Raw genomic sequence first — 23,086 nt, 5'->3', positions numbered from 1 at the left:
GCCCCTATGAAGGTCTATGGGCCCTTATAAGTCCATCTCGAACCCTATTAGGAGGACGGTGTAATGACAAATGTAAGAACACAGTGTTCCATATCACTTAAAAGTAGGCTATCTATCTATTTGCATGTACAAGAGCCGCTATTCATTTGCAGTTGTTTTGAAATTCATATAAAATGTCAATGTAACAAAATACCAATGCACGTGTAATAAGTATTGTACTTTTCTTGCCATATCTGGGTATTTATTTATTATTATTTTTAATTATAAACACATGATTGGCGGGTCTGAGTGTTATTATCACTAGGGTCTCCCCTCTACAACAACAGGAAGCTGGCTCAGCCTTCAGTGAGTCATGATGGTCTCCCCAACACAATGGTTGCTTAGAGAGCAGGCCGATGCCATCACACTAACAAGGATATCCCCTCTGTGAACATTGGAATGCCAGTTTGGCTTCAAAAGGACACAAAGTGTTTAATCGCGATTATATGATTATTTTAACACAAAATGCAACAGCTATAAGTTACCTTTAAAAAAAAAAAACATCTTCAGGGTGCATCTTTAGAAAATGTGCAGTTATAGGGAGTAAAACAAGAAGCCCACAGCAACATTTACAAACCATGTGAAACAGTTCAACACTCGGAAAACGTGTGGGCGTCTGTGTCAAACCAAATAAATACATAAAACTCCAGGGTTTCCAGGGTGATACAGCAGTTGTTTATGCTTGCTTGTCCTCTGCGTTTGTGGGCATCTCAGCGTATTCTGACTGTCCAGCCCCAGCTAGGTGTTCTGCATCGTCGTCATCATCACACGGGGGACGGTTACGATTAAAGAACCCCACCTGGAGCATAAACACAAAACATTTACATTTACACATATTGTTTCCCGATTCCGGTTTAATTCGTGTGTCATTGAAGACATTCTCCTTTCTGTCACCTCCAAATTGTCTCCATTTTAAGAAAACGTATCATTAAAAAAGACTGAGTGATCGATACTTAGATGATAGCTGAGTAGCACCTTCTAAATGCTACCCAGTTATAGGGCCCAATCTTGCGCCACCTGCTGGTTTAACGATGTCAGTACATTACCTTCCAGAAGATCAGTGCTAGCAGAGCAAGGAGGAAGAGGCCAGAGACCACAGCCACAACAATCCACCACACCGGCACTTCCTTCTCTCCATCAGGAGCCCTCCACACCACACTGGTCTGGGTCTACACACATACACACATGGTCAACTGGCTCCAATTAAATCTGTCCAATGACTACTGAGGAAATGGTTACTTTGTGATATACGGTTGTGTATGTGCCTCAAGTTAGTCGTTTATGTCATTAGTAAATAAGTATTGTCTTCACACTAGTGGAAAGGGTCAATTTTTTTATATCTATTTTTTTACCTCAGCCTGTCCACTTGGCAGCTCTTCAGGCTGGATCTTGGAGGGCATATCTATAACCTCAAAGCGTGCTGTAGAGTGGAGAACATAATTCTCATAGGGCCTCTAGGGGAAACAGAATGAGGGTTCCATAATCATTACGGAATAATGTCAAAGAAGTAAGATCTAACAAAATGCTATCTCAAAATTATGCAGAGCTGTCTTGGAGCGCTTTTCCTTTAGACCTATGAATGCAGATATAGTGAAAAATGGTGTGGAAAATATGTCACTGTGATTCTCTCTTTCCCTATCTCTCCCTCCCTCTTCTTGCCTCCCTCCCTCTCACCTCCAGGAAGGTCTGTACCCAGAGTCGAGACATCACCTTCACCACAGCGCTCCAGCCTCTCTCCAGACCTGTGGCCTCACACACAAACCTCAGACAGGTATCTCCACTGGTGCAGTTCTGTAGAGAAATAGAGAGAGGAACAGACCTAACTGAGTCAACCTGTTTCCCCCATTACACATCAACGGGATGTACCCATCCACATGAGATGTAATATTTTGTTGTTTAGCCCCCTCTTGTGGCACATATAGAATATTGCAAGTTGTCCCTGAAATTGCAGCAAAAAGGAACTAGCCTATCGTACAGTAGCAAGTAAAGACAAGACAGTTTGATTGTATTGCTGTCAAAAGTACACTGATTCATGTCATTATGTTAATAGAGTGAGGCGACACTTGTTTACCACGTGAACGGTCTCTTTGCGCTGAGGCTCCTGCTGTGCCACCTCATTCTGTTTGACCTTATACACTTTACCAACAGTAGCATTCCCGGTCTTCACCAACTGCCAAAACAAAAGAGTGTACTCCAATTTCATATGACCAAAACACCATCAAAAGAACAATAGAAAATCTGGTTTTGCTTCTATTTAAGGCAAATATCAAATAAAATAGTGATTTCCTTTTAAATGAAACATAATTCATGGAAAAACAACATTGTTTTTCCCGCTATAGAAAGATTTGCTGTCTGGCACACTGCAGGGCCACATCATGCTACCTCTCTCACCTGATATGGGTCGATGTCAGGGGAGTCAGTGTGGCAGGTGAGGAAATCCTCAGAAGCATTGGCGAACACATAGAGCAGGACGTCTCCATGGCGATGGGTAGGGAACTCTACCTGCACCCTGGCGTTGACCGTGCTCGGACCCAGGTTTCTCAACTGAGTGTTTCAACAACAAAAATACATGTTTCAGATTTCGCTCACTAAGTTGGATCTCATTGTCTTTGCTTATACATGACATAACATATACAAAACATACTCTATAAGGGCCTTATGGACTCTTCAAATAGATGCTACGCATTTTGACCTTAAAACTGCACCAACCTCAGAGAGACAAATGTCTTAAATGCTCTGTTTCTTTTCCGAGTGAACCATGAAAAAAGTTACCTCATAGACGTGTTCCACTAGAGGGCCAACCTCCTCTAGGTCAGCAGGATGCTCCTTCTGTTCCCACTTGGCAATGGGCAGGACACACTCAGGTGGAGAGGAGCCCCTGTCCAAAAAAACAACAGGTTACAAGGGTGGACCAAAGGCTGAGGACAACACTGATAACACTAGCCTGGTCCTAGTGGTAATTAGTAACTAAGTGTCCTGGGAAAGCCAATAACTACAAGGACAAGAGGAAACCAAGGTGTTACTGTACTGTATTACGCTCTTATTAGGACAACATCTTCCAATTGGCAAACATCACTCATCCCTTTTTTGGATATTAGATATTCAGTCTGCTACTTGTCTGGATTGGCAGCTCTGAAGGCAGCTCGGAATTGTCACACAGAAAGTGTGTCTCGGGAGTCAGGAGGAGTGCTCATTTCCATGGTAGCACAAAACAGCACAGTTTATGGCTCTGATGATAATTGGAGGATAATTGGAGGACAATGAAGGAAGGCCCACCCACCCCCGCATCTCCAGAGCTGCCTCAGCGCTGACATCAATCCTCAGATGGGTCACGTTACTTTCAGGGTTCTGGCTGTTCTTGCTAGAGATTATAAAGGAAGGAAGAAGCTTGAATGAATGTTGACCATTTCCCTTGTGTCATCAGAAAGGCCATGAACCTTCAGCTGACACCTTGAATGTCTAAAATACAGACAACTTGATTAACAAGCATGTAAACCATGTGTATCTCAAAGACCCTAAATATGCCTTACATTGTGCTGATCACTCTACACTAAACATTAACTTTAGTGATCTTGAATTTCCCCATTAAAATGTTGTATTAAAAATACAAAAACAAAGCCTTGGTAGCATCGAAGGCATTCAAACCACAAGACGCGATGAAAGTGTTGTTCTTGCCTTTTGATCTGTAATGTGAATGACACGTGACTCTCCACCTCCTCCAGGTTCCCCACGCTGAAGAACAGACCGGCCAGGAGCTACGACAGACAGAGAGAAGAACATACTGTACTGTATCATTCAGACTGACAGAGCTGTTGCAAACACAGTCACATGTCATCCACATCCGTTGACAGTGACGATCCAGAACGGCACTATTACTCTATGTGTAATTCCATGCCAACTCAGTGTGTCCGGCCAGAGTTTGGAAGGTTGGGAGTTCGATCCCCGGCGAAGTTATACTACAGACTGTGAAAAAGGTACCCAATGAGTCTCTGCTTGGCACTCAGACAGCATTAAGGTGATAGATTAGTGTCCTGTCCATCAAGCTGCCTCATGCTACAGAAACAGGAGATAGGCTCCTGCTCCAATGAGCCGTTCTGACTCATGCAAGGCACTTGCGAGGGTATTTACTTACACTATATTTAATAACACGGTGGTTACCTTCTGGCCCTGCTTCATAGGGTTCCCCAGCTCACAGACCATCACCACCATCTGGTTCTCCTTCTTCTGAGCACAAATCAACTTGCTGAAGCCCTGGGAGAGATGGCACACTCAGACATGAGGCTCTGGTCAAAAGTAGTGCACAATATAGGGAGTAGGGTGCCATTTCAGATGCAGACAGTGTGTTTTACGTCGGGCCGGTTGGCTATGCCGACCAAATAACCTAACCAGCAAAACTCTGGGCTCGTAGTTTTTCCTGCAGGTGTGGGACAGTTGATGCCACTCTGTTAACAATTCCCTTTCATTATGAACAGGAGAGTCACAGTCACCTTTCTGTCAGTCACCATACTCTGGTAGTGTGTGTTGGCTGGTGGGCGTATCTCCAGCTCGGTCTCGTAGGCCCCCTCTCCTCTGTTCTCTGCTGTGATGACCAGCAGGGCAGGGTGGTCATCCCCTATCAGAAGACGGTCAGTACCGCTGAGGATGGGTCAAAGGGTTGTATTAGTAGACCGGAATAACATGCTCTAACTAAACCCTATTTTCTCCGCACACTGATCCCACGAGACCTTACTTGGTCAAAATCCTGAACATGTAGAATGACCAAGAAAACAGATGACACGACTGAGTGATGAGGAACTCAGGGGAGTTTGACACTCACGCTTCAGCAGTCAGCCTCAGGTCAGGGACACAGATGTTGTCCTCTCCGCAGTCCAGAATGATCCTGGTCTGCACAACACACAGACACGTACACACATTTTTATACCCAAAGAAACAAACACCTACGCTAATTCATATGTTTCGACTGTGTAATTACCATTTATAAATGTTATTCCTTTGCAAATGAAAATGTTTTAATACATTTAGAATGTAATGGGTGATGTCACCTGTGCGACCACAGCTCTCTGTCCATGCAGCATGGCCTCCTGGGAGTTGGACAGGCTGTAGTTCAAGGAGATGAAGATGGGGCTGAGCTTGTCCTTGAACTCTGACTCATGCTGGAAAGAGAGACAGGACGCAGTACTGACATAATAATATAATAATAATATATGCCATTTAGCAGACGCTTTTATCCAAAGCGACTTACAGTCATGTGTGCATACATTCTACGTATGGGTGGTCCCGGGGATCGAACCCACTACCCTGGCGTTACAAGCGCCATGCTCTACCAACTGAGCTACAGAAGGACCACATTGATGCAATTAACCCTCAATTCAGTTGAAATTCAGTAAATATCTACTGCAGTTTAGTGGATCACGTAGTATTAAGGCAATATAAATCTATTCCTCTTTCAGGTTTGTCTGTTGCCACTGACAATGGCAGTGGTCACAACCTTTTTGTGAGGTTACTAATGGTATTGTGATTGGAGCCTGTTGTAGTGTCACTTCAGTGAATGGCCACTTGGGGGCATCAGCCTGATAAGAACACTGCTGCACCATTATGGTTTTATTTCAGGTTTTGAGCACTGACTGTTGTAAACCAAAATACAGGTCTATAAATTGGCTAAACTGGCACAAGCAACCCACCCGTAGGTAAGCGGTTTGGTTCCTGCAGACCACTCCCACATCTCTCTGAATGGTTAGCTGAAAATACTCTTGGGGCAGATTGGTCTGCAGCAATAGGGTTCTCCTGGCCATTGTCTGTTTCATCTTGTCCAGCTGAAGCTCTGCATCTAGAACTACAAGAGTGGATTTAGTGTCTTGAACAAACAGAAAACTCAAACTCAAGGAGAATGTGTATGTTTCCACAGGAATAAATTAATTCAGTATGCGTCTCCTACCTATCTCCTCTGGAATGCTGTGGCCAGACACACTAATGCACATCATAACTGTGAAGCTGTAAGGAGAGAGACAGACCGCATCAGTCATAATGCCATTCTGAATTTACAAGAACAAATACTACAGCAATTCTGCATAGTGACAACACGTGCATGTTTGCCGTGCCCACCAACATTTGTCCATCATAAATGTTCTTCCCAGTTGGGTGCTGCAGCACCCCCTGAAAATTGTAATAAAAAATAATATTGATTGAAAAGAAAATTTGTCACAAAAGTATTGCACTGGACCTTTAATCGTGCTGTATTAGCGGACCGATATAGTGTTTGTCGGGCAGGCAAAATGTTGTTTTTTTCAGCACCCCTTGAAACCACCCCTTGAAAATACAAAAATATCAAATATACATCATAATTAACACAGCACCCGCACCCCCAAACAACTTCCCACGGCTATGGATAATGCCCACACTAATGGTATGATACTCTGGTATGAGCAGAATCTTTACCAGGCCACAGGCTCGTTGGTGGTGGGGCGCTGACACTCCTTCACATCTGGGTTCAGGAAGTCAGGGTAGAGGGAGAGTTGGGTCTTGGCCATCACCACGGCTTGAGCCCTGGTACCACCCCACACAAACAGAGAATTAGACGGTGTGGGTACATTGCGAATGCAAATGTTAATCTTGCTCCAGGTAACATTTCTCAAGTTAATTTACAGTAACAAATAAACTGTTTGTTTGTCTCACACTACTGTACCTGTACACGGCAATCTTATTGACTCCCCATGCACCAACAATTAGATCTGTGAGGCAACAAAGATTGACAATAACAAGTTGCAAGCGCTTATTTCTCTAGTCTTGAAATATAAAGTCATGAAACAGCTTTGGGAAAAAATGACATGATTGATACCCTTTCATGAGAAAGTGCTATCAAAAAATAGTCCATGGGATTGATTGCCCTTTGGTAACAGCCAGGACCTCTGCTTTCATATCACAGTGACTCCTAAGAAACTTAAAGTCGGAAACTAAACTATTTTCAGGGAACGAGGTCAGCTGAAGTTTTCACAGTGACCAGTTTGTCTCAAAGAGTTGAACTGTAACAGGCTCACTGGGGGAACAAGAGACAAAGAGTGCCATGAGTGTCTTTAAAAGCCAGAGGTGTTGCACATCAAAAAAGCATTGCTGTGTTGAGAGTAGTTCACTAGTCTCCAAGGGACACTAAATGTATCTCCATTTTAGTGCTCTCCCCCGACAAATTCTTGGCCACTCTACTGGATGAGTGACCTTTCCGTTTCTCTCTCGTGTGTCCGAGAAACTTTGCCTTCGTCTCCAGGGGGAGGGGAGACAAACAACATGTCAGAGGACGTTTTTACTGGGACTGAAAGGACTTTGTTAAGTAGTGGCAATTTGTCCTTGGGTAGTAGTCAACTACAATGAAAAAGACAACAGAAATCGTTGCTGCTGCTGTTGTTGAACTGCGCCAGAGGCTGATTGTGGAGTTGTAAGGGAAGAGAGTGACCTCCACGTGATCTTACAGGTTGACATCTCCAAGTGGTCTTGGCAGGATTGACACTGTGGCTTAACAAGAGAGGTAGGGACATTGTTGGGAATTGTTGGCCGGGGTAAGGTTTGTTGTTCCATAACTTCTCAAATCTTGATGAGATTATTATTTCAGGTTTTTTGGGCTAGAATCAAATACTTCAAGTCAAAACAGAAAGTCAAATCACAACACCCAATATAATCAAATCCACATCTATTCTAAATCAAGGTAAACAAGCCTACAGTTTCCGAAGAGTTCGTTTTCAGACTAACCTGGGTAGCCATTTGAATCAATGTCAGTGGCCCCTCTCAGGGTGAAGCCAAAATGTGCTGGAGAGCCTAGGGACCGGAAGGGACTCTCGATGACCTGGGTATACTGGGGAGACAGTCCATCACTAGTCCCCATGTAGATGAAAACCCTCCCTTCAACGCCCGAGGATGGGGCTCCCACGGCAACATCTGAGAGAGACAGAAACACTTTATAGTGATTGATGAGTAATCCACGGACGGAGTGCATTGAAACACTGCTATGACAAAAGCATTCCTCACCATTAGAAAATGTAGCATTTCAAGAGGGAATCATTAACTAAAAGATTAATCTCCTTTCGGAAACAAAGTGTTTTGAAGAGGATATTTTCACATTTAATATCATGCCTTGTTTAAGTTACCCAGAAAATCAGATACTACTGATTCTGCTGCCCCTGAGGCAGTTAATATATTAGAAGGGAAGATACTTATATTGTAAGTCAAATTATTGTATATCAGAGCCTCACCGTTAAAACCGTCCTTGTCTAGGTCACCGAGGGGGGCGATGGTGCTGCCAAAGCGTCCGTACAACTGGGAACCTGTCAGCTTCTGGTCTGGCTTGGAGTGGAAGGTGGAGCGCTCTCTCTGCAGGTACACACTCACCTGGGAAAGGATTACACACATCCATTGTCTCGGAGCTGGGTGTAAAAAAAAGGTGAATGGAGACTGCACACTATGCTCCCATGTGCTAGACTGCACACTATGCTCCCATGTGCTAGACTGCACACTATGCTCCCATGTGCTAGACTGCACACTATGCTCCCATGTGCTAGACTGCACACTATGCTCCCTATGCTCCCATGTGCTAGACTTGCACACTATGCTCCCATGTGCTAGACTGCACACTATGCTCCCATGTGCTAGACTGCACACTATGCTCCCATGTGCTAGACTGACTGCTCCCATGTGCTAGACTGCACACTACGCTCCCATGTGCTAAACTGCACACTATGCTCCCATGTGCTAGACTGCACACTATGCTCCCATGTGCTAGACTGCACACTATGCTCCCATGTGCTGGATTGCACACTATGCTCCCATGTGCTAGACTGCACACTATGCTCCCATGTGCTAGACTGCACACTATGCTCCCATGTGCTAGACTGCACACTATGCTCCCATGTGCTAGACTGCACACTATGCTCCCATGTGCTAGACTGCACACTATGCTCCCATGTGCTAGATTGCACACTATGCTCCCATGTGCTAGACTGCACACTATGCTCCATGTGCCCATGTGCTGACTGCACACTATGCTCCCATGTGCTAGACTGCACACTATGCTCCCATGTGCTAGACTGCACACTATGCTCCCATGTGCTAGACTGCACACTATGCTCCCATGTGCTAGACTGCACACTATGCTCCCATGTGCTAGACTGCACACTATGCTCTCATGTGCTAGACTGCACACTATGCTCCCATGTGCTAGACTGCATACTATGCTCCCATGTGCTAGACTGCACACTACGCTCCCATGTGCTAGACTGCACACTATGCTCCCATGTGCTAGACTGCACACTATGCTCCCATGTGCTAGACTGCACACTATGCTCCCATGTGCTAGACTGCTCCCATGTGCTAGACTGCATACTATGCTCCCATGTGCTAGATGTGCTCCCATGTAGACTGCACACTATGCTCCCATGTGCTAGACTGCACACTATGCTCCCATGTGCTAGACTGCACACTATGCTCCCATGTGCTAGAACACACAGGACTCATCAGGTTTTCACTCACCTGTCCCACCTCCTGCAACTGCTGGCCCGACACATGCTCCATGAAGAGGGGCGCCCCGATTAGGATGTCGTCTATTCTGTAGTGGACAGAGGACAGAGCAAGAATGGCTGGACATTTGAGCTCTCTTTCATGGTTCCTTGAGACACCAAGCCAACAACCAGTGGCTTAGATGTTATCAGGTGGTTAATTCATGTTTAATACTTCCAAAAAAAAAGTAAGTATGAGAGTTCTGACATACCCATCATTGTTAATATCAGTCACTGCAACGCTGTGGCCGAAGTAAGAGGCCACCTGCAAGATGAAAGTTGCATGTGGTTTTGAGTGGACTTATGTTGCTCATGACTCAGATATCAACACAAAGTCATATCTGTACAGACACTTCTTCATCACTCTCCTGTAAACAAGTCAATCAAAATAAAAATGTGATGGAAATGATGGAAATGCAGTCTCACCTGAGAGCCTAAGAATGTGCGTTTAACTCCCAAAAAGCCAGACGTGTGTCCATTATAGATTTTGACCTGGATACAAAGCCACAGCATTAGCTTAGATCACTCTCTAATAAATTAATATGAAAAGTAAATTATCATGACGCCATTGGGAGCCCTTACTGAGCCTGCTGTGTTGCGATCGTTCGGCACTCCAACCACATAATCTGTAACAGAAAAGAAATACTTGTACTGGATTTAAAACACAGTAAAACAGACTTAATGAATTCATTATTGAGAAATGTTTCAACCTTTTGTATCTTACTGACAAATGTCTGAGACTGCTCTTCTCTGTATCACGGAGGCGCTCCGCACTGCTAAAGCTAACTCTCTCTCCTCTGCTCTCATCCTTCTAGACCTATCGGCTGCCTTCAATACTGTGAACCATCAGATCCTCCTCTCCACCCTCTCCGAGTTGCGCATCTCCGGCGCGGCCCACGCTTGGATTGCGTTATACCTGACAGGTCGCTCCTACCAGGTGGCGTGGCGAGAATCTGTCTCCTCACCACGCGCTCTCACCACTGGTGTCCCCCAGGGCTCTGTTCTAGGCCCTCTCCTATTCTTGCTATACACCAAGTCACTTGGCTCTGTCATAACCTCACATGGTCTCTCCTATCATTGCTATGCAGACGACACACAATTAATCTTCTCCTTTCCCCCTTCTGATGACCAGGTGGCGAATCGCATCTCTGCATGTCTGGCAGACATATCAGTGTGGATGACGGATCACCACCTCAAGCTGAACTTCAGCAAGACGGAGCTGCTCTTCCTCCCGGGGAAGGACTGCCCATTCCATGATCTCGCCATCACGGTTGACAACTCCATTGTGTCCTCCTCCCAGAGCGCTAAGAACCTTGGCGTGATCCTGGACAACACCCTGTCGTTCTCAACTAACATCAAGGCGGTGGCCCGTTCCTGTAGGTTCATGCTCTACAACATCCGCAGAGTACGACCCTGCCTCACACAGTAAGCGGCGCAGGTCCTAATCCAGGCACTTGTCATCTCCCGTCTGGATTACTGCAACTCGCTGTTGGCTGGGCTCCCTGCCTATGCCATTAAACCCCTACAACTCATCCAGAACGCCGCAGCCCGTCTAGTGTTCAACCTTCCCAAGTTCTCTCACGTCACCCCGCTCCTCCGCTCTCTCCACTGGCTTCCAGTTGAAGCTCACATCCGCTACAAGACCATGGTGCTTGCCTACGGAGCTGTGAAGGGAACGGCACCTCAGTACCTCCAGGCTCTGATCAGGCCCTACACCCAAATAAGGGCACTGCGTTCATCCACCTCTGGCCTGCTCGCCTCCCTACCACTGAGGAAGTACAGTTCCCGCTCAGCCCAGTCAAAACTGTTCGCTGCTCTGGCTCCCCAATGGTGGAACAAACTCCCTCACGACGCCAGGACAGCGGAGTCAATCACCACCTTCCGGAGACACCTGAAACCCCACCTCTTTAAGGAATACCTAGGATAGGATAAAGTAATCCTTCTCACCCCCCCTTAAAATATTTAGATGCACTATTGTAAAGTGGCTGTTCCACTGGATGTCATAAGGTGAATGCACCAATTTGTAAGTCGCTCTGGATAAGAGCGTCTGCTAAATGACTTAAATATAATGTAATGTAAATGTTTGAAGGTTTTGTACAGCTGTCACCATCACCACCAGGCACATAAAATGTAGGAAGTGTTATTCTCTAGTGCTATGTGCTAATATTCAATTTTCTTGCCATTCTTTGTCATGCAAAACATGAATAAATGTTTGGCATGACAATGAGTCGGAATGATAGGACAAACTGGGACCGGGCTAGTAATTACCTGGTTGTGTGGACACTTTTGACGGGAACTTTCTCACCTGGTATTGAGTCTCCAGTGAACTCGCCAGTGGCCACAGAATACCCTGTTGGCGAAACCTTTCGGGTTTATTGAACTGAGAAGAATGTCACTGAATATCTTTGTACTGAGTATTTTAGGCCAGTGGTTCTCAAACCTCTCTTCGGGTTAGAACACCTGATACAACTAATCATCAAGCACTTAATCCGGTGAATTTGGTTTGCTAGTTCAGGGTTGCAACAGAATTGTGAAACATCTTGGCCTCTCTGAGAAGAGGCTTGAAAACCATTGCATTAGACTACAAGTCTTGCGTGTCACCCTCTTACCATGGTAATGATCGTATCCACCAGTCTCAGGGGAATGGGTTTGTCCTGCCACATAAGGTTTGGCATTCTGGCTCTTGGCACTGTCGACGATGTCAGGCAGTCCTGCACTGATGATCTGACCTGCAACAGAAAGGTTAAACACCGCAACCATCATTTGGAGAAGGCACTTTAGTAATGTTTATACATATTTATTTCATAATATTTTCAGTAACATTTGTAAAATTAATCAGGCAGGTTGCCTCCCACTTTAACAATGTTCTGACATGTTGTTGCCCTAGGTCTGGCGAGACTATATGACAATATGATAATTAATCATGCTCAGTCATCATCAACCTTCCCGGAGACGTTCCAACAACAGGGCTATTAGTGGATACATTTATCATATGAGTGTTGAACAATGCAATAATGGAAGCCACCATAATTACGGAAGCCACCAGCCTAAGAACCATGAATGGTGACATTTTATATTTCTTGTTCTTAGTATTTTAGTGTTTGTCCACCCCATTTTTGTTCAGTGCTCCAGCAGTGGAAGCAACCAACTCCCCATCCCCCAGCAGCCTCAGAAAGTGTGTCATCCAGCTCCAATGCCCCAGAAGCGGAGGCAACCAACTCCCCATCCCCCAGCAGCCTCAGAAAGTGTGTCATCCAGCTCCAATGCCCCAGAAGCGGAGGCAACCAACTCCACATCCCCCAGCAACCTCAGAAAGTGTGTCATCCAGCTCCAATGCCTCAGCAGCAGGAAGCAACCAACTCCCCATCCCCCAGCAGCCTCAGAAAGTGTGTCATCCAGCTCCAATGCCCCAGCAGCGGAAGCAACCAACTCCCCATCCCCCAGCAACCTCAGAATGTGTGTCATCCAGCTCCAATGCCCCAGCAGCGGAAGCAACCAACTCCCCATCCGCCAGCAGCCTCAGAATGTGTGTCATCCAGCTCCAATGCCCCAGCAGCGGAAGCAACCAACTCCCCATCCCCCAGCAGCCTCAGAAAGTGTGGCATCCAGCTCCAATGCCCCAGCAGCGGAAGCAACCAACTCCCCAGCCCCCAGCAGCCTCCGAAAGTGTGGCATCCAGCTCCAATGCCCCAGCAGCAAATGTTATGCCCCACCAATTTTATGCCCAGGCAGATTTACCTCAGGTGTAGCGTGAAATCTAGTTTAACCAGGCTAATAATGGCACCAGATGGCACATGTTACCTTGAAAATAGTAGCCTCCAGGAGCACCGATAAGGAGCCTTCCCTCCTAGAATAGTACAGCAAGAAACAAATCAAATTATTGTTATAGATGGTATCATTACACTGTTGGTGTAATTACTACCTTACAGTATCATAAACTATGTGGATCTAACTTATCTACTCTGCTACTGTACATTGCTGTGTAGTATATAACATTATATGAGTCAAAAATAAAAAGTTTGACGAGAAATGTTTGGAGGGCGGGCACCTTTGTTATGTCAGAGCTAAATCCCACTTCACAGTATCGTCTGTCGGTAGCTGAGAATCAAGATGAGGATCAAAGATGAAAACATGCAGAGTAGAAAGAAAGACCAGCAGGCAAATGTTTGAACATGAAGTCAACTGCTATTTTAAGAAGGAATACCCGAGGTGTTTTGTGGCATAGCAGTGAGAATGATATTCAATTACTAAAAGAGTTCTGACAAGATGCTTGTTTGGCTGTGTTTACACAGGCAGCCCAATTCTGTTATTTTGCCGAATCTGATTGGTCAAAATAACATTTAGTGGCAAAAGATCAAAATTGGATTGCATGTATAAATGCAGCCTTTAAGTTTTGAGTGGACAACAGAGGAACCTGTTACTGTACTGTACAGGTACTACTGGCATGACTAATATCTCTTACTGTACTGTACAGGTACTACTGGCATGACTAATATCTCTTACTGTACTGTACAGGTACTACTGGCATGACTAATATCTCTTACTGTACTGTACAGGTACTACTGGCATGACTAATATCTCTTACTGTACTTCAGGGCTTTGTAATTTTTCTCAGTCATGACGTCTCTGCAGGGGGAGAAGTTGACCGTTTCCCCCGTCAGTGTATTCAACACTAGGCAGGTCCCCACTGGAGTGTTCTGGGCCTCCTCACGTTCCCCCAAGTCTATTACATTCCAGTGGAACAGGGGGGCACAGGCCTGGCGCAGGGGGAGGGAGGGAGAGAGAGAAGGGAGGAGAGAAAGAGAAAGAGGGGGAGAAGGAACGTGATATAGAGAAGGGTAACACAAAGTGATGAAGAGAACCGCGAGAGAAAGAAAGTCAAATTAAGAAGCGGCATACACACATTGGTAGAAAGAGAGAGGGGATCGGTGGTTGGGAGAGGAAGGAAAATAAATTGAGGGAGGGAAAGAGGTTCTGTAAAAGATTTAGAGGATTGATATCTGATGCATTCTATACTGCACAGTGACTGTATACAGCAGCCTTCAGACTCACAGCAAAATGAGTGACTGGTTTATGAGAATTCAAAGAGTGAGAGAGTGGTAACAGTATTGTGCCACAACGGCTGGGAAAACTCACCACAATGTAGTTTCCGGAGGATCGCACAGTAGCACCAAACCACTGGTGGGACTTTGAAGAGCTTATCACTAAGTTCTGGTGAGGATAAACCTCATCACCTGTAGTTACATCAGACAGCTCAGTTTGTCAACCTTTTTTGTAATTGAGCCCAGAATAAATAAATATCTTCTTTACTTACTTACTGATCTACAGTATGATAATATGTTCACAGCTTTAGAAAACATTGAGAAATGCATGAATAGGACTTACCTTTTGTGTCAAAGGTCATGGTAGTACAGGCCCCTCCTGTCTGTGCCCAGGGACAGAGATACACAGCCCCGGCCTCAGTGACTCTTGGCTGACTGGTGTTGGCTCTAGGGGCCCCAACCACAACACTGATGCTGTGGGACAGAAAATACTATGGTTCAAATATTCTCTTTGGGATTTCAGACAAGAATCTAATGAAAAGCCATTCAAATTCCACATACCTTGCCCAATTTAATATGAGAGTAATACCAGCATATATACAGTTCATGACCCGCAGTATGTGGACACCTGCTGGTCAAACATCTCATTCCAAAACCATGGGCATTAAGACGGAGAGGTTCTCCCCTTTGCTGCTGTAACAGCCTCCACTCTTCTGGGAAGGCTTTCCACTAGATGCTGGATCATTGCTGCGGGGACTTGCTCCCATTCATCCACAAGAACATTAGTGAGGTTGGGCACTGATGTTGGGTGATTAGGCCGGGCTTGCAGTCGGCGTTCCAATTCATCAGAAAGGTGATCGATGGGGTCGAGGTCAGGGCTCTGTGCAGGAGAGTCAAGTTCTTCAACACCGATTTCGAGTTACCATTTCTGTACGGACCTCGCTTTGTCAATTTTTGTTGTTGTTGTTGACATTTTTACATGTAACCTTTATTTAACTAGTCAAGTCAGTTAAGAACAAATTCTTAATTACAATGACGGCCTACACCAGCCAAACCCGGACAACGCTGGGCCTCTCAATAACCGCCGGTTGTGATACAGCCTGGATTTCAATAGGGGCATTGTCATGCTGAAACAGGAAAGGGCCTTCCTCAAACTTTTGCCACAAAGTTGGAAGCGCAGGATCGTCTAGAATGTCATTGTATGCTGTAGCGTTGAGATTTCCCTTCACTGGAACTAAGGGGCCTAACCCAAACCATAAAAAACAGCCCCAGACCATTATTCCTCCTCCACCAAACTTTACAGTTGGCACAATGCATTGGGCAGGTCTCCTGGCATTCGCAAAACACAAATTAATCTGTCGGTCTGCAGATGGTGAAGCGTGATTCATCACTCCAAAGAACACGTTTCCACTGCTCCAGAGTCCAATGGAGGCGAGCTTTACATCACTCCAGCCGACGTTTGGCATTCCTTCTGGTGATCTTAGGCTTGTGTGCGCCTGCTTGGCCATGGAAACCCATTTCATGAAGCTCCCAACACAGACTTCCTGAGCTGATGTTGCTCCCAGAGGCAGTAGTGAGCGTTGCAACCGCGAACAGACAATTTTTGCGCGCTTCAGCACTCGACAGTCCCGTTCTGTGAGTTCCTGTGGTCTAGCACTACGCGACTGGGCCATTGTTGCTCCTAAATGTTTCCACTTCACAATAACAGCACTTACAGTTGACCAGAGCAGCTCTTGTAGGACGGAAGTTTGACAAACTGACTTGTTGGAAAGGTGGCATCCTATGACAGTGCCACGTTGAACGTCACTGAGCTCTTCAGTAAGGCCATTTTACTGCAATTGTTTGTCTATGGAGATTGCATGGCTGTGTGCTAAATTTTATACACCTGTCAGCAACGGGTGTTGCTGAAATGGCTGAATCCACTAAATTGAAGGGGTGTCCACATACTTTTAACTATACAGTGTAGTTTAACAGATACCATAAAAATGATGCAAAGCTTACTGAATGAAGCAAAGCCAAAACTTACCAAATAGTATATTGCAATACTCACGTTTTGTTGCTAAACTGATAGAAATCTGCAGAGAAGCCAAAGAAGCTTCCCTCGGGGCCAGAGAACTCAGTGAAGTTAACCAGGTTTAGATTTAAGGTGTCAGAGTAATGTGGGAGAGCAAATAGCAGGAGACCCATCATTTGTATTGATCTATGAATCCGGTGTTCCTCCATCTTTTTCATAGCTCTTCTATGTCTCCCTCACTGCCAATGAAACTGGAATCCAAATGTCTTCTTCCTATGTGAGTAATTCTTATCTTCAGTTGTTTCTCGCAAGTCGGGGAACTTACACAGTAACGCCGAGAGGGCTGTCATAGATAGGGCAGAGTTGTTGATGTGAGTTGAAGGATTTTTTTTCTTGCTAGGCAAAATGTATTTGCGGCTCTCATTGCATTGTGTTGAGTGGAGTGTAACTAACTGTTTCCTGCAGATAGGACTTTGCAGAGAATATTTTGTGACATGAAGGGAAGAGATGTCAGTCTGTCAGAACAGAACTGCAGCTCTCAGACACATTGGGACATATATTTATAGTGTTATATTAACCCGTAAACAATGTCTCATAGTACATAAATGAAAAAAATAAGTACACGATTCAAGAGTGCGCGTTACCAAGGTATAAAACTATCGTGACGTAGATCCAAATACACATTCTTCTATTTTTTTTCACCGTTGGCAGAGAGAAAGAGAGAGACACAGACACACACAGACACAGATACAGACACACAGAAACACGCACAGGGCTGGGTTGTTGGGTTTGAGAGATTATGGAGACACTGGTCAATTCCACCCAAGCCCTTCCTTCCTAGATGAGTCCTCCCCAGGGCATGACATTTCATGGAAACAGATGGAACATGTAAGTGGACCGAACACAAAATGACTCCTGTAGCTTCACACCCACTTTACACTCCCCCCCCCCTCCCATGTAAACACCGTAGGACAACTCAGTTCGGTTTTCAGCTTTAATAAACTCTTGCACAGAGGACATGAAAAACATTACGTTCCGTTTCAATATAGTGAAAAACAAATGTAAAATTCATGATATAATAAAGAACATTTTACCGAGTCATACAGCCGTTATTTAAATATGTATAACAAGACAAACACCATGATAGTGGTATATAAAAACACATATTATAGTGATCTGTCGCATAATGTCAATGATTATACAGCTGGTACCCGTACTTTAACTGACCTGAATGAAATCGCCTTGGACACTCATTGACATGTCCAGGCTTTGGTCTGCATAGACATGATCTGCTTCTATGGATGGTTTAACATCTCAGAGAGGTACACAGATGCACAAAGTGAAGTCAAACTGACAAACAACATGATTGTGAAGAACCTGAGATGGTGGATTAGTGTTTTGTTCAGTTCTGAAATATCAGATAACTGGCCAGAAAGGGTACTATCCAGTACACTCAGGAAAAGAGAGGAGAAAGCAGTCTCCCAGAGAATACAGCAGAGTATGTTATCATAGCTACATTGTAGATGTGCAGGAATACTGTAGATGTGTACAAATGTTGAGTTTCTTCACTCAGTGGTACTCAACGATGGACCCAGCTAGCATGACCACTTGTGTACACCAGTGGCAAATGGTCAGATATCAGAGAATGGTGTGTGTGGTCCCCTTTGGTCAATGGTCAGACAATGGTAGGATAACTGCCTCCATCTCTACTCCACTGTGTGTTCCAAGGTGGTGGGCTGTTTGAGTGGATCCTTGGGAAACAGTTCCTTAAACTCAGCCAACCAGTCGCCAGGGCAACCCCACCGTGGGTAGAGCACCAAGTCATGTAGTAGGCCAGCTAGTAATGCCCCCGCACACGGCCCCACCCAATACACCTGCAGAGGAGAGAGACACTTTTTTTTGTAAGTAGATTTGTATGTGTGAACTGTGGTGTGATGTCAGTAAATAGTGTCAATATACTTTTGTAATTTCATGGAGTCAACTTGTGTTTGGCCAGACTCACCCAATGGTTTTGAAATTTTAAAGTGACCACAGCTGGACCAAAAGACCTAGCAGGATTCATCCCACAGCCAGTGTACCCAATCTGGTCAAAGGTTGAAGGTAAAGAGAGAGAGGGGGAGAAAAAGAGAGAGAGGGGGGGGGGAATGAAATCAAAAGATAAGTCATAGGAAAAATGTAAAGATCTACAAAATGTTTTAATAGACAAAATCCATCAAATTACCCATAGAAACTCTATTATGGTCAGACAGAATTTAAACAAACACAAATAGGATCTGGCATCTTCCTTACTGCCACGAGATTCCCCAGAACGACAGACAAGCCGACCACTACAGGACCCAGGAGGTGGAAGGCTGATGTGGGTCGAGACGTGGCGAGGACACAGACCACCAGCTGAAAGGTGATGGCTGTCTCCACTGTGAAGGCTTGGCATGGGTGGACACCCAAGCCTACCTGGAAAAATATTTTTTTTTACAGATATCAGACCTGGATTCATTAAGTTAAAATGTTTATAAACACCCATAATCAATTAAGCCCATACAAAAATACAAATACTTTTTTGGCAAAGCATTTCTAATAATGACTGTTCGGAAGCTACAATACTACAGAAAAACAATACTTCACTACAACCTAGAATCAAATAAAAATGTATTAGACGTGACTCGTGACCTCGTTCAACCCCAGATGCCCTCTGAGCGGGGCAGGCACCATTCCCATGAGAAGTGCACAAGCACAGAGTGCACCGAGGAGCTGTGCCCCCACGTAGAGGATAGCTCTGCAGGGGCTCACCCTGAGTCCTGCAGCCAGAGCCAGAGTCACAGCCGGGTTCAGGTGGACCCCTCCTCCAGAGGTAGCAGGACCCAGGCACACAGACACCACAGCCACGGAGGCCCCGAATGCCAAGGCCACATGCAGGGGGTTAGGGTGGCACTGGGAGAGGGGCTGGGAGTCAGAGAGAAGGGATGGGTCGGACTCTGAGGACAAGTCATGGACATGATAATCACTGGTGGGACTGGAGAGGCTCCCATCCCAGGCTGGAAGCTGGGGCCATAGCACCACTGAGGCCAGACTGGTGAAGAGGAAGATGGCAGTGCCCACAAATTCACACAGGAGATCCCGGAGGAAGGAAAGTGTCCAAATGTTCTTCAGAACCAACGCCAGACTGGAAAGGACTTGCATGATGGATGAATGAATCTCTGTCTCTCTGTTGTCCTGTTTCTCTGTTTGTTTGTTGCTCTGCCATGAAACACATCCAGGAGTCAGCAGCAGCAGAACCAAACAACCACAAGGGACTGCAATGGGAACCTATATAGGGGGGGCATCTACCGCTGTGTGACGCATATATCAGGAAGGTGGCCTCTTTCTTTCCCCGCTGCGATTATTTACCGGTCCCCTCAGTATACTGCTTGTATTGTGATGTGTTCTGAAGGTGGGTAAGGGTGGAGGTGAGGTGAGGTGGGGAGGCTTAGCTTAGCCAATGCATGTTTTGGCTTTCTGCTTTCCTGTACTCTCAGATGGCTGCCGGTAAATGTCGAGTGGTGTCTTCTTTCCGGGGGGCCACAGATTTACCCATAGGTAATGAGCGGCCACTAGCGAGGGGGCGCTAACTTCTGGTCTCTCTTTGCAGCTGGGGAGTCTCCCCTCTTCCTTCCTCCAACCCTCTCACATTCCCCCTTGCCTCTGTTTCTCAAAGAAAAGTCCTTCACCAGAGAGGATTAAATGGTTACCTGAAGCTTTCTATCTTCCAGGTAGAAGAGGAGTGTGGCTGAGGATTGAGCTGAACAAGCCAAAGCCAACTAACTGATTTGCAATTAGTGGTGCCCTGGGATGAATCGAAAAGCTGTACTTTCCTGACCTGGGGTCAACCAGAGTTTAAGATCATTTTAAATAAACTGATCAAGATACTGTCCACCCAAAAAACAATCCAGATACAGCCTTTTAAGCCAGCGTAGCAGGTAAAGCATGCCAAGAGAGAGGCATTTTTAATCCCCTCAAAGGGAGCTCTCTCATCACAGAGAGTGGCCAGGGAAGCTTTAGTGTAACAGGGTGACTAAGAGAGGGTGAGGGAACTAAACACGACCACAGTAAAGCATGTGAAGGTCAGTTAGGAACAATGGCAGTACAGTTATACTGAGATTCCCCTGCAGAGATCGTTTCCTACCAAGGTCATGGAAATTGATACAGTACCTGAGGCTGGTTGAGTCAGGACAGGGATAACTGTGTAAAATATGATATGGAGAGATGGTGTTTCAACAACATGTGGAGATAGGGATGAATGTAGATGACAGGGAATGTCATAGTAGGACATTATTCATCAAATGGAAAACAGGGAGACTACTGTCACGGCTTTCTTCTGTTGAAGGAGAGGCAGACCAAAACGCAGCGTGGTTATTTTGATACATCTTTAATAAATATGAAAATAAAACAACATACAAAAAAACAAAAACAGCCCTATCTGGTGTAACAAACACAAAGACAGGAACAATCACCCACAAAACCCAACACCAAACAGGCTACCTAAATATGGTTCCCAATCAGAGACAATGACTAACACCTGCCTCTGATTGAGAACCATATCAGGCCAAACACAGAAACAGACAAACAAGACATCCAACATAGAATGCCCACTCAGATCACACCCTGACCAAACAAAACATAGAACATACAAAGCAAATGGTCAGGGTGTGACAACTACAGTGTGTGTGTGTGTGTGTGTGTGTGTGTGTGTGTGTGTGTGTGTGTGTGTGTGTGTGTGTGTGTGTGTGTGTGTGTGTGTGTGTGTGTGTGTGTGTGTGTGTGTGTGTGTGTGTGTGTGTGTGTGTGTGTGTGTGTGTGTGTGTGTATCCACATCGATAGAACAGTAGTGGAGAGGGTAGCAAGTTTTAAGTTCCTCGGCATACACATCACAGACAAACTGAATTGGTCCACTCACACTGACAGCGTCGTGAAGAAGGCGCAGCAGCGCCTCTTCAACCTCAGGAGGCTGAAGAAATTTGGCTTGTCACCAAAAGCACTCACAAACTTCTACAGATGCACAATCGAGAGCATCCTGGCGGGCTGTATCACCGCCTGGTACGGCAACTGCTCCGCCCTCAACCGTAAGGCTCTCCAGAGGGTAGTGAGGTCTGCACAACACATCACCGGGGGCAAACTACCTGCCCTCCAGGACACCTACACCACCCAATGTTACAGGAAGGCCATAAAGATCATCAAGGACATCAACCACCCGAGCCACTGCCTGTTCACCCCGCTATCATCCAGAAGGCGAGGTCAGTACAGGTGCATCAAAGCTGGGACCGAGAGACTGAAAAACAGCTTCTATCTCAAGGCCATCAGACTGTTAAACAGCCACCACTAACATTGAGTGGCTGCTGCCAACACACTGTCATTGACACTGACCCAACTCCAGCCACTTTAATAATGGGAATTGATGGGAAATGATGTAAATATATCACTAGCCACTTTAAACAATGCTACCTTATATAATGTTACTTACCCTACATTATTCATCTCATATGCATACGTATATACTGTACTCTACATCATCGACTGCATCCTTATGTAATACATGTATCACTAGCCACTTTAACTATGCCACTTTGTTTACTTTGTCTACACACTCATCTCATATGTATATACTGTACTCGATACCATCTACTGTATGCTGCTCTGTACCATCACTCATTCATATATCCTTATGTACATATTCTTTATCCCCTTACACTGTGTATAAGACAGTAGTTTTGGAATTGTTAGTTAGATTACTTGTTGGTTATCACTGCATTGTCGGAACTAGAAGCACAAGCATTTCGCTACACTCACATTAACATCTGCTCACCATGTGTATGTGACAAATAAAATTGGATTTGATTTGATATCCTCCATCATCTCTACTGATTCCTGCCTCCTTGTCTCATTTACATTTACATTTAAGTCATTTAGCAGACGCTCTTATCCAGAGCGACTTACAAATTGGTGCGTTCACCTTATGACATCCAGTGGAGCAGCCACTTTACAATAGTGCATCTAAATCTTTTAAGGGGGGTGAGAAGGATTACTTTATCCTATCCTAGGTATTCCTTAAAGAGGTGGGGTTTCAGGTGTCTCCGGAAGGTGGTGATTGTCTCCGCTGTCCTGGCGTCGTGAGGGAGTTTGTTCCACCATTGGGGGGCCAGAGCAGCGAACAGTTTTGACTGGGCTGAGCGGGAACTGTACTTCCTCAGTGGTAGGGAGGCGAGCAGGCCAGAGATGGATGAACGCAGTGCCCTTGTTTGGGTGTAGGGCCTGATCAGAGCCTCGGAGAGGGTGGAGAGGAGGATCTGATGGTTCACAGTATCGAAGGCAGCCGATAGGTCTAGAAGGATGAGAGCAGAGGAGAGAGAGTTAGCTTTAGCAGTGCGGAGCGCCTCCGTGATACAGAGAAGAGCAGTCTCAGTTGAATGACTAGTCTTGAAACC

The 23,086-nt window shown here is 45.4% G+C and overlaps 2 protein-coding genes across 2 annotated transcripts; both read right to left on the bottom strand.

Moving 5' to 3' along the window:
* Positions 1-207: 207 nt before the first annotated feature.
* On the bottom strand, positions 208-16,928 carry itga2b (integrin, alpha 2b). The gene is made up of 31 exons (XM_046304033.1): positions 16,668-16,928; positions 14,961-15,091; positions 14,712-14,809; positions 14,161-14,332; positions 13,624-13,673; positions 13,377-13,422; positions 12,185-12,304; positions 11,881-11,925; positions 10,158-10,201; positions 10,002-10,067; positions 9,788-9,840; positions 9,550-9,625; positions 8,277-8,412; positions 7,777-7,962; positions 6,722-6,767; positions 6,475-6,582; positions 5,975-6,030; positions 5,721-5,872; positions 5,082-5,192; positions 4,856-4,923; positions 4,527-4,674; positions 4,198-4,290; positions 3,715-3,794; positions 3,320-3,400; positions 2,812-2,917; positions 2,431-2,583; positions 2,111-2,209; positions 1,714-1,830; positions 1,392-1,493; positions 1,086-1,208; positions 208-838 (listed from the first exon to the last, which is right to left on the bottom strand). The coding sequence occupies exons 1-31, from the start codon at positions 16,847-16,849 to the stop codon at positions 716-718; spliced, it is 3,171 nt and encodes a 1,056-aa protein (XP_046159989.1). The 5' UTR covers positions 16,850-16,928; the 3' UTR covers positions 208-715.
* A 1,409-nt stretch (positions 16,929-18,337) lies between these two features.
* On the bottom strand, positions 18,338-19,808 carry LOC123999746 (aquaporin-5). Its single transcript, XM_046305776.1, has 4 exons — positions 19,299-19,808; positions 18,921-19,082; positions 18,634-18,714; positions 18,338-18,505 (listed from the first exon to the last, which is right to left on the bottom strand). Exons 1-4 carry the CDS (start codon positions 19,806-19,808, stop codon positions 18,338-18,340), a joined length of 921 nt encoding a protein of 306 aa, XP_046161732.1.
* Positions 19,809-23,086: the final 3,278 nt, after the last annotated feature.

Source organism: Oncorhynchus gorbuscha, linkage group LG16 (genome assembly GCF_021184085.1).
Source record: "Oncorhynchus gorbuscha isolate QuinsamMale2020 ecotype Even-year linkage group LG16, OgorEven_v1.0, whole genome shotgun sequence".
NCBI lineage: Eukaryota > Metazoa > Chordata > Actinopteri > Salmoniformes > Salmonidae > Oncorhynchus > Oncorhynchus gorbuscha.
The sequence above is the reverse complement of the archived record's forward strand: the minus strand, read 5'-3'. Positions and strand labels throughout refer to the sequence as shown.

Excerpts from the sequence above, each read along its gene's own strand:
- LOC123999746 (XM_046305776.1), bottom strand. The coding sequence starts at position 19,808 with ATGCAAGTCCTTTCCAGTCTGGCGTTGGTTCTGAAGAACATTTGGACA. Across the intron at positions 19,083-19,298 it reads GGCATCTGGGGTTGAACGAG|GTAGGCTTGGGTGTCCACCC; the intron begins GTCACGAGTCAC and ends ATATTTTTCCAG. Across the intron at positions 18,506-18,633 it reads TAAAATTTCAAAACCATTGG|GTGTATTGGGTGGGGCCGTG; the intron begins GTGAGTCTGGCC and ends TCTCCTCTGCAG.
- itga2b (XM_046304033.1), bottom strand. The coding sequence starts at position 16,849 with ATGAAAAAGATGGAGGAACACCGGATTCATAGATCAATACAAATGATG. Across the intron at positions 14,333-14,711 it reads CCTCCGGAAACTACATTGTG|GCCTGTGCCCCCCTGTTCCA; the intron begins GTGAGTTTTCCC and ends CCCCTGCGCCAG. Across the intron at positions 839-1,085 it reads TAGCACTGATCTTCTGGAAG|GTGGGGTTCTTTAATCGTAA; the intron begins GTAATGTACTGA and ends TTTATGCTCCAG.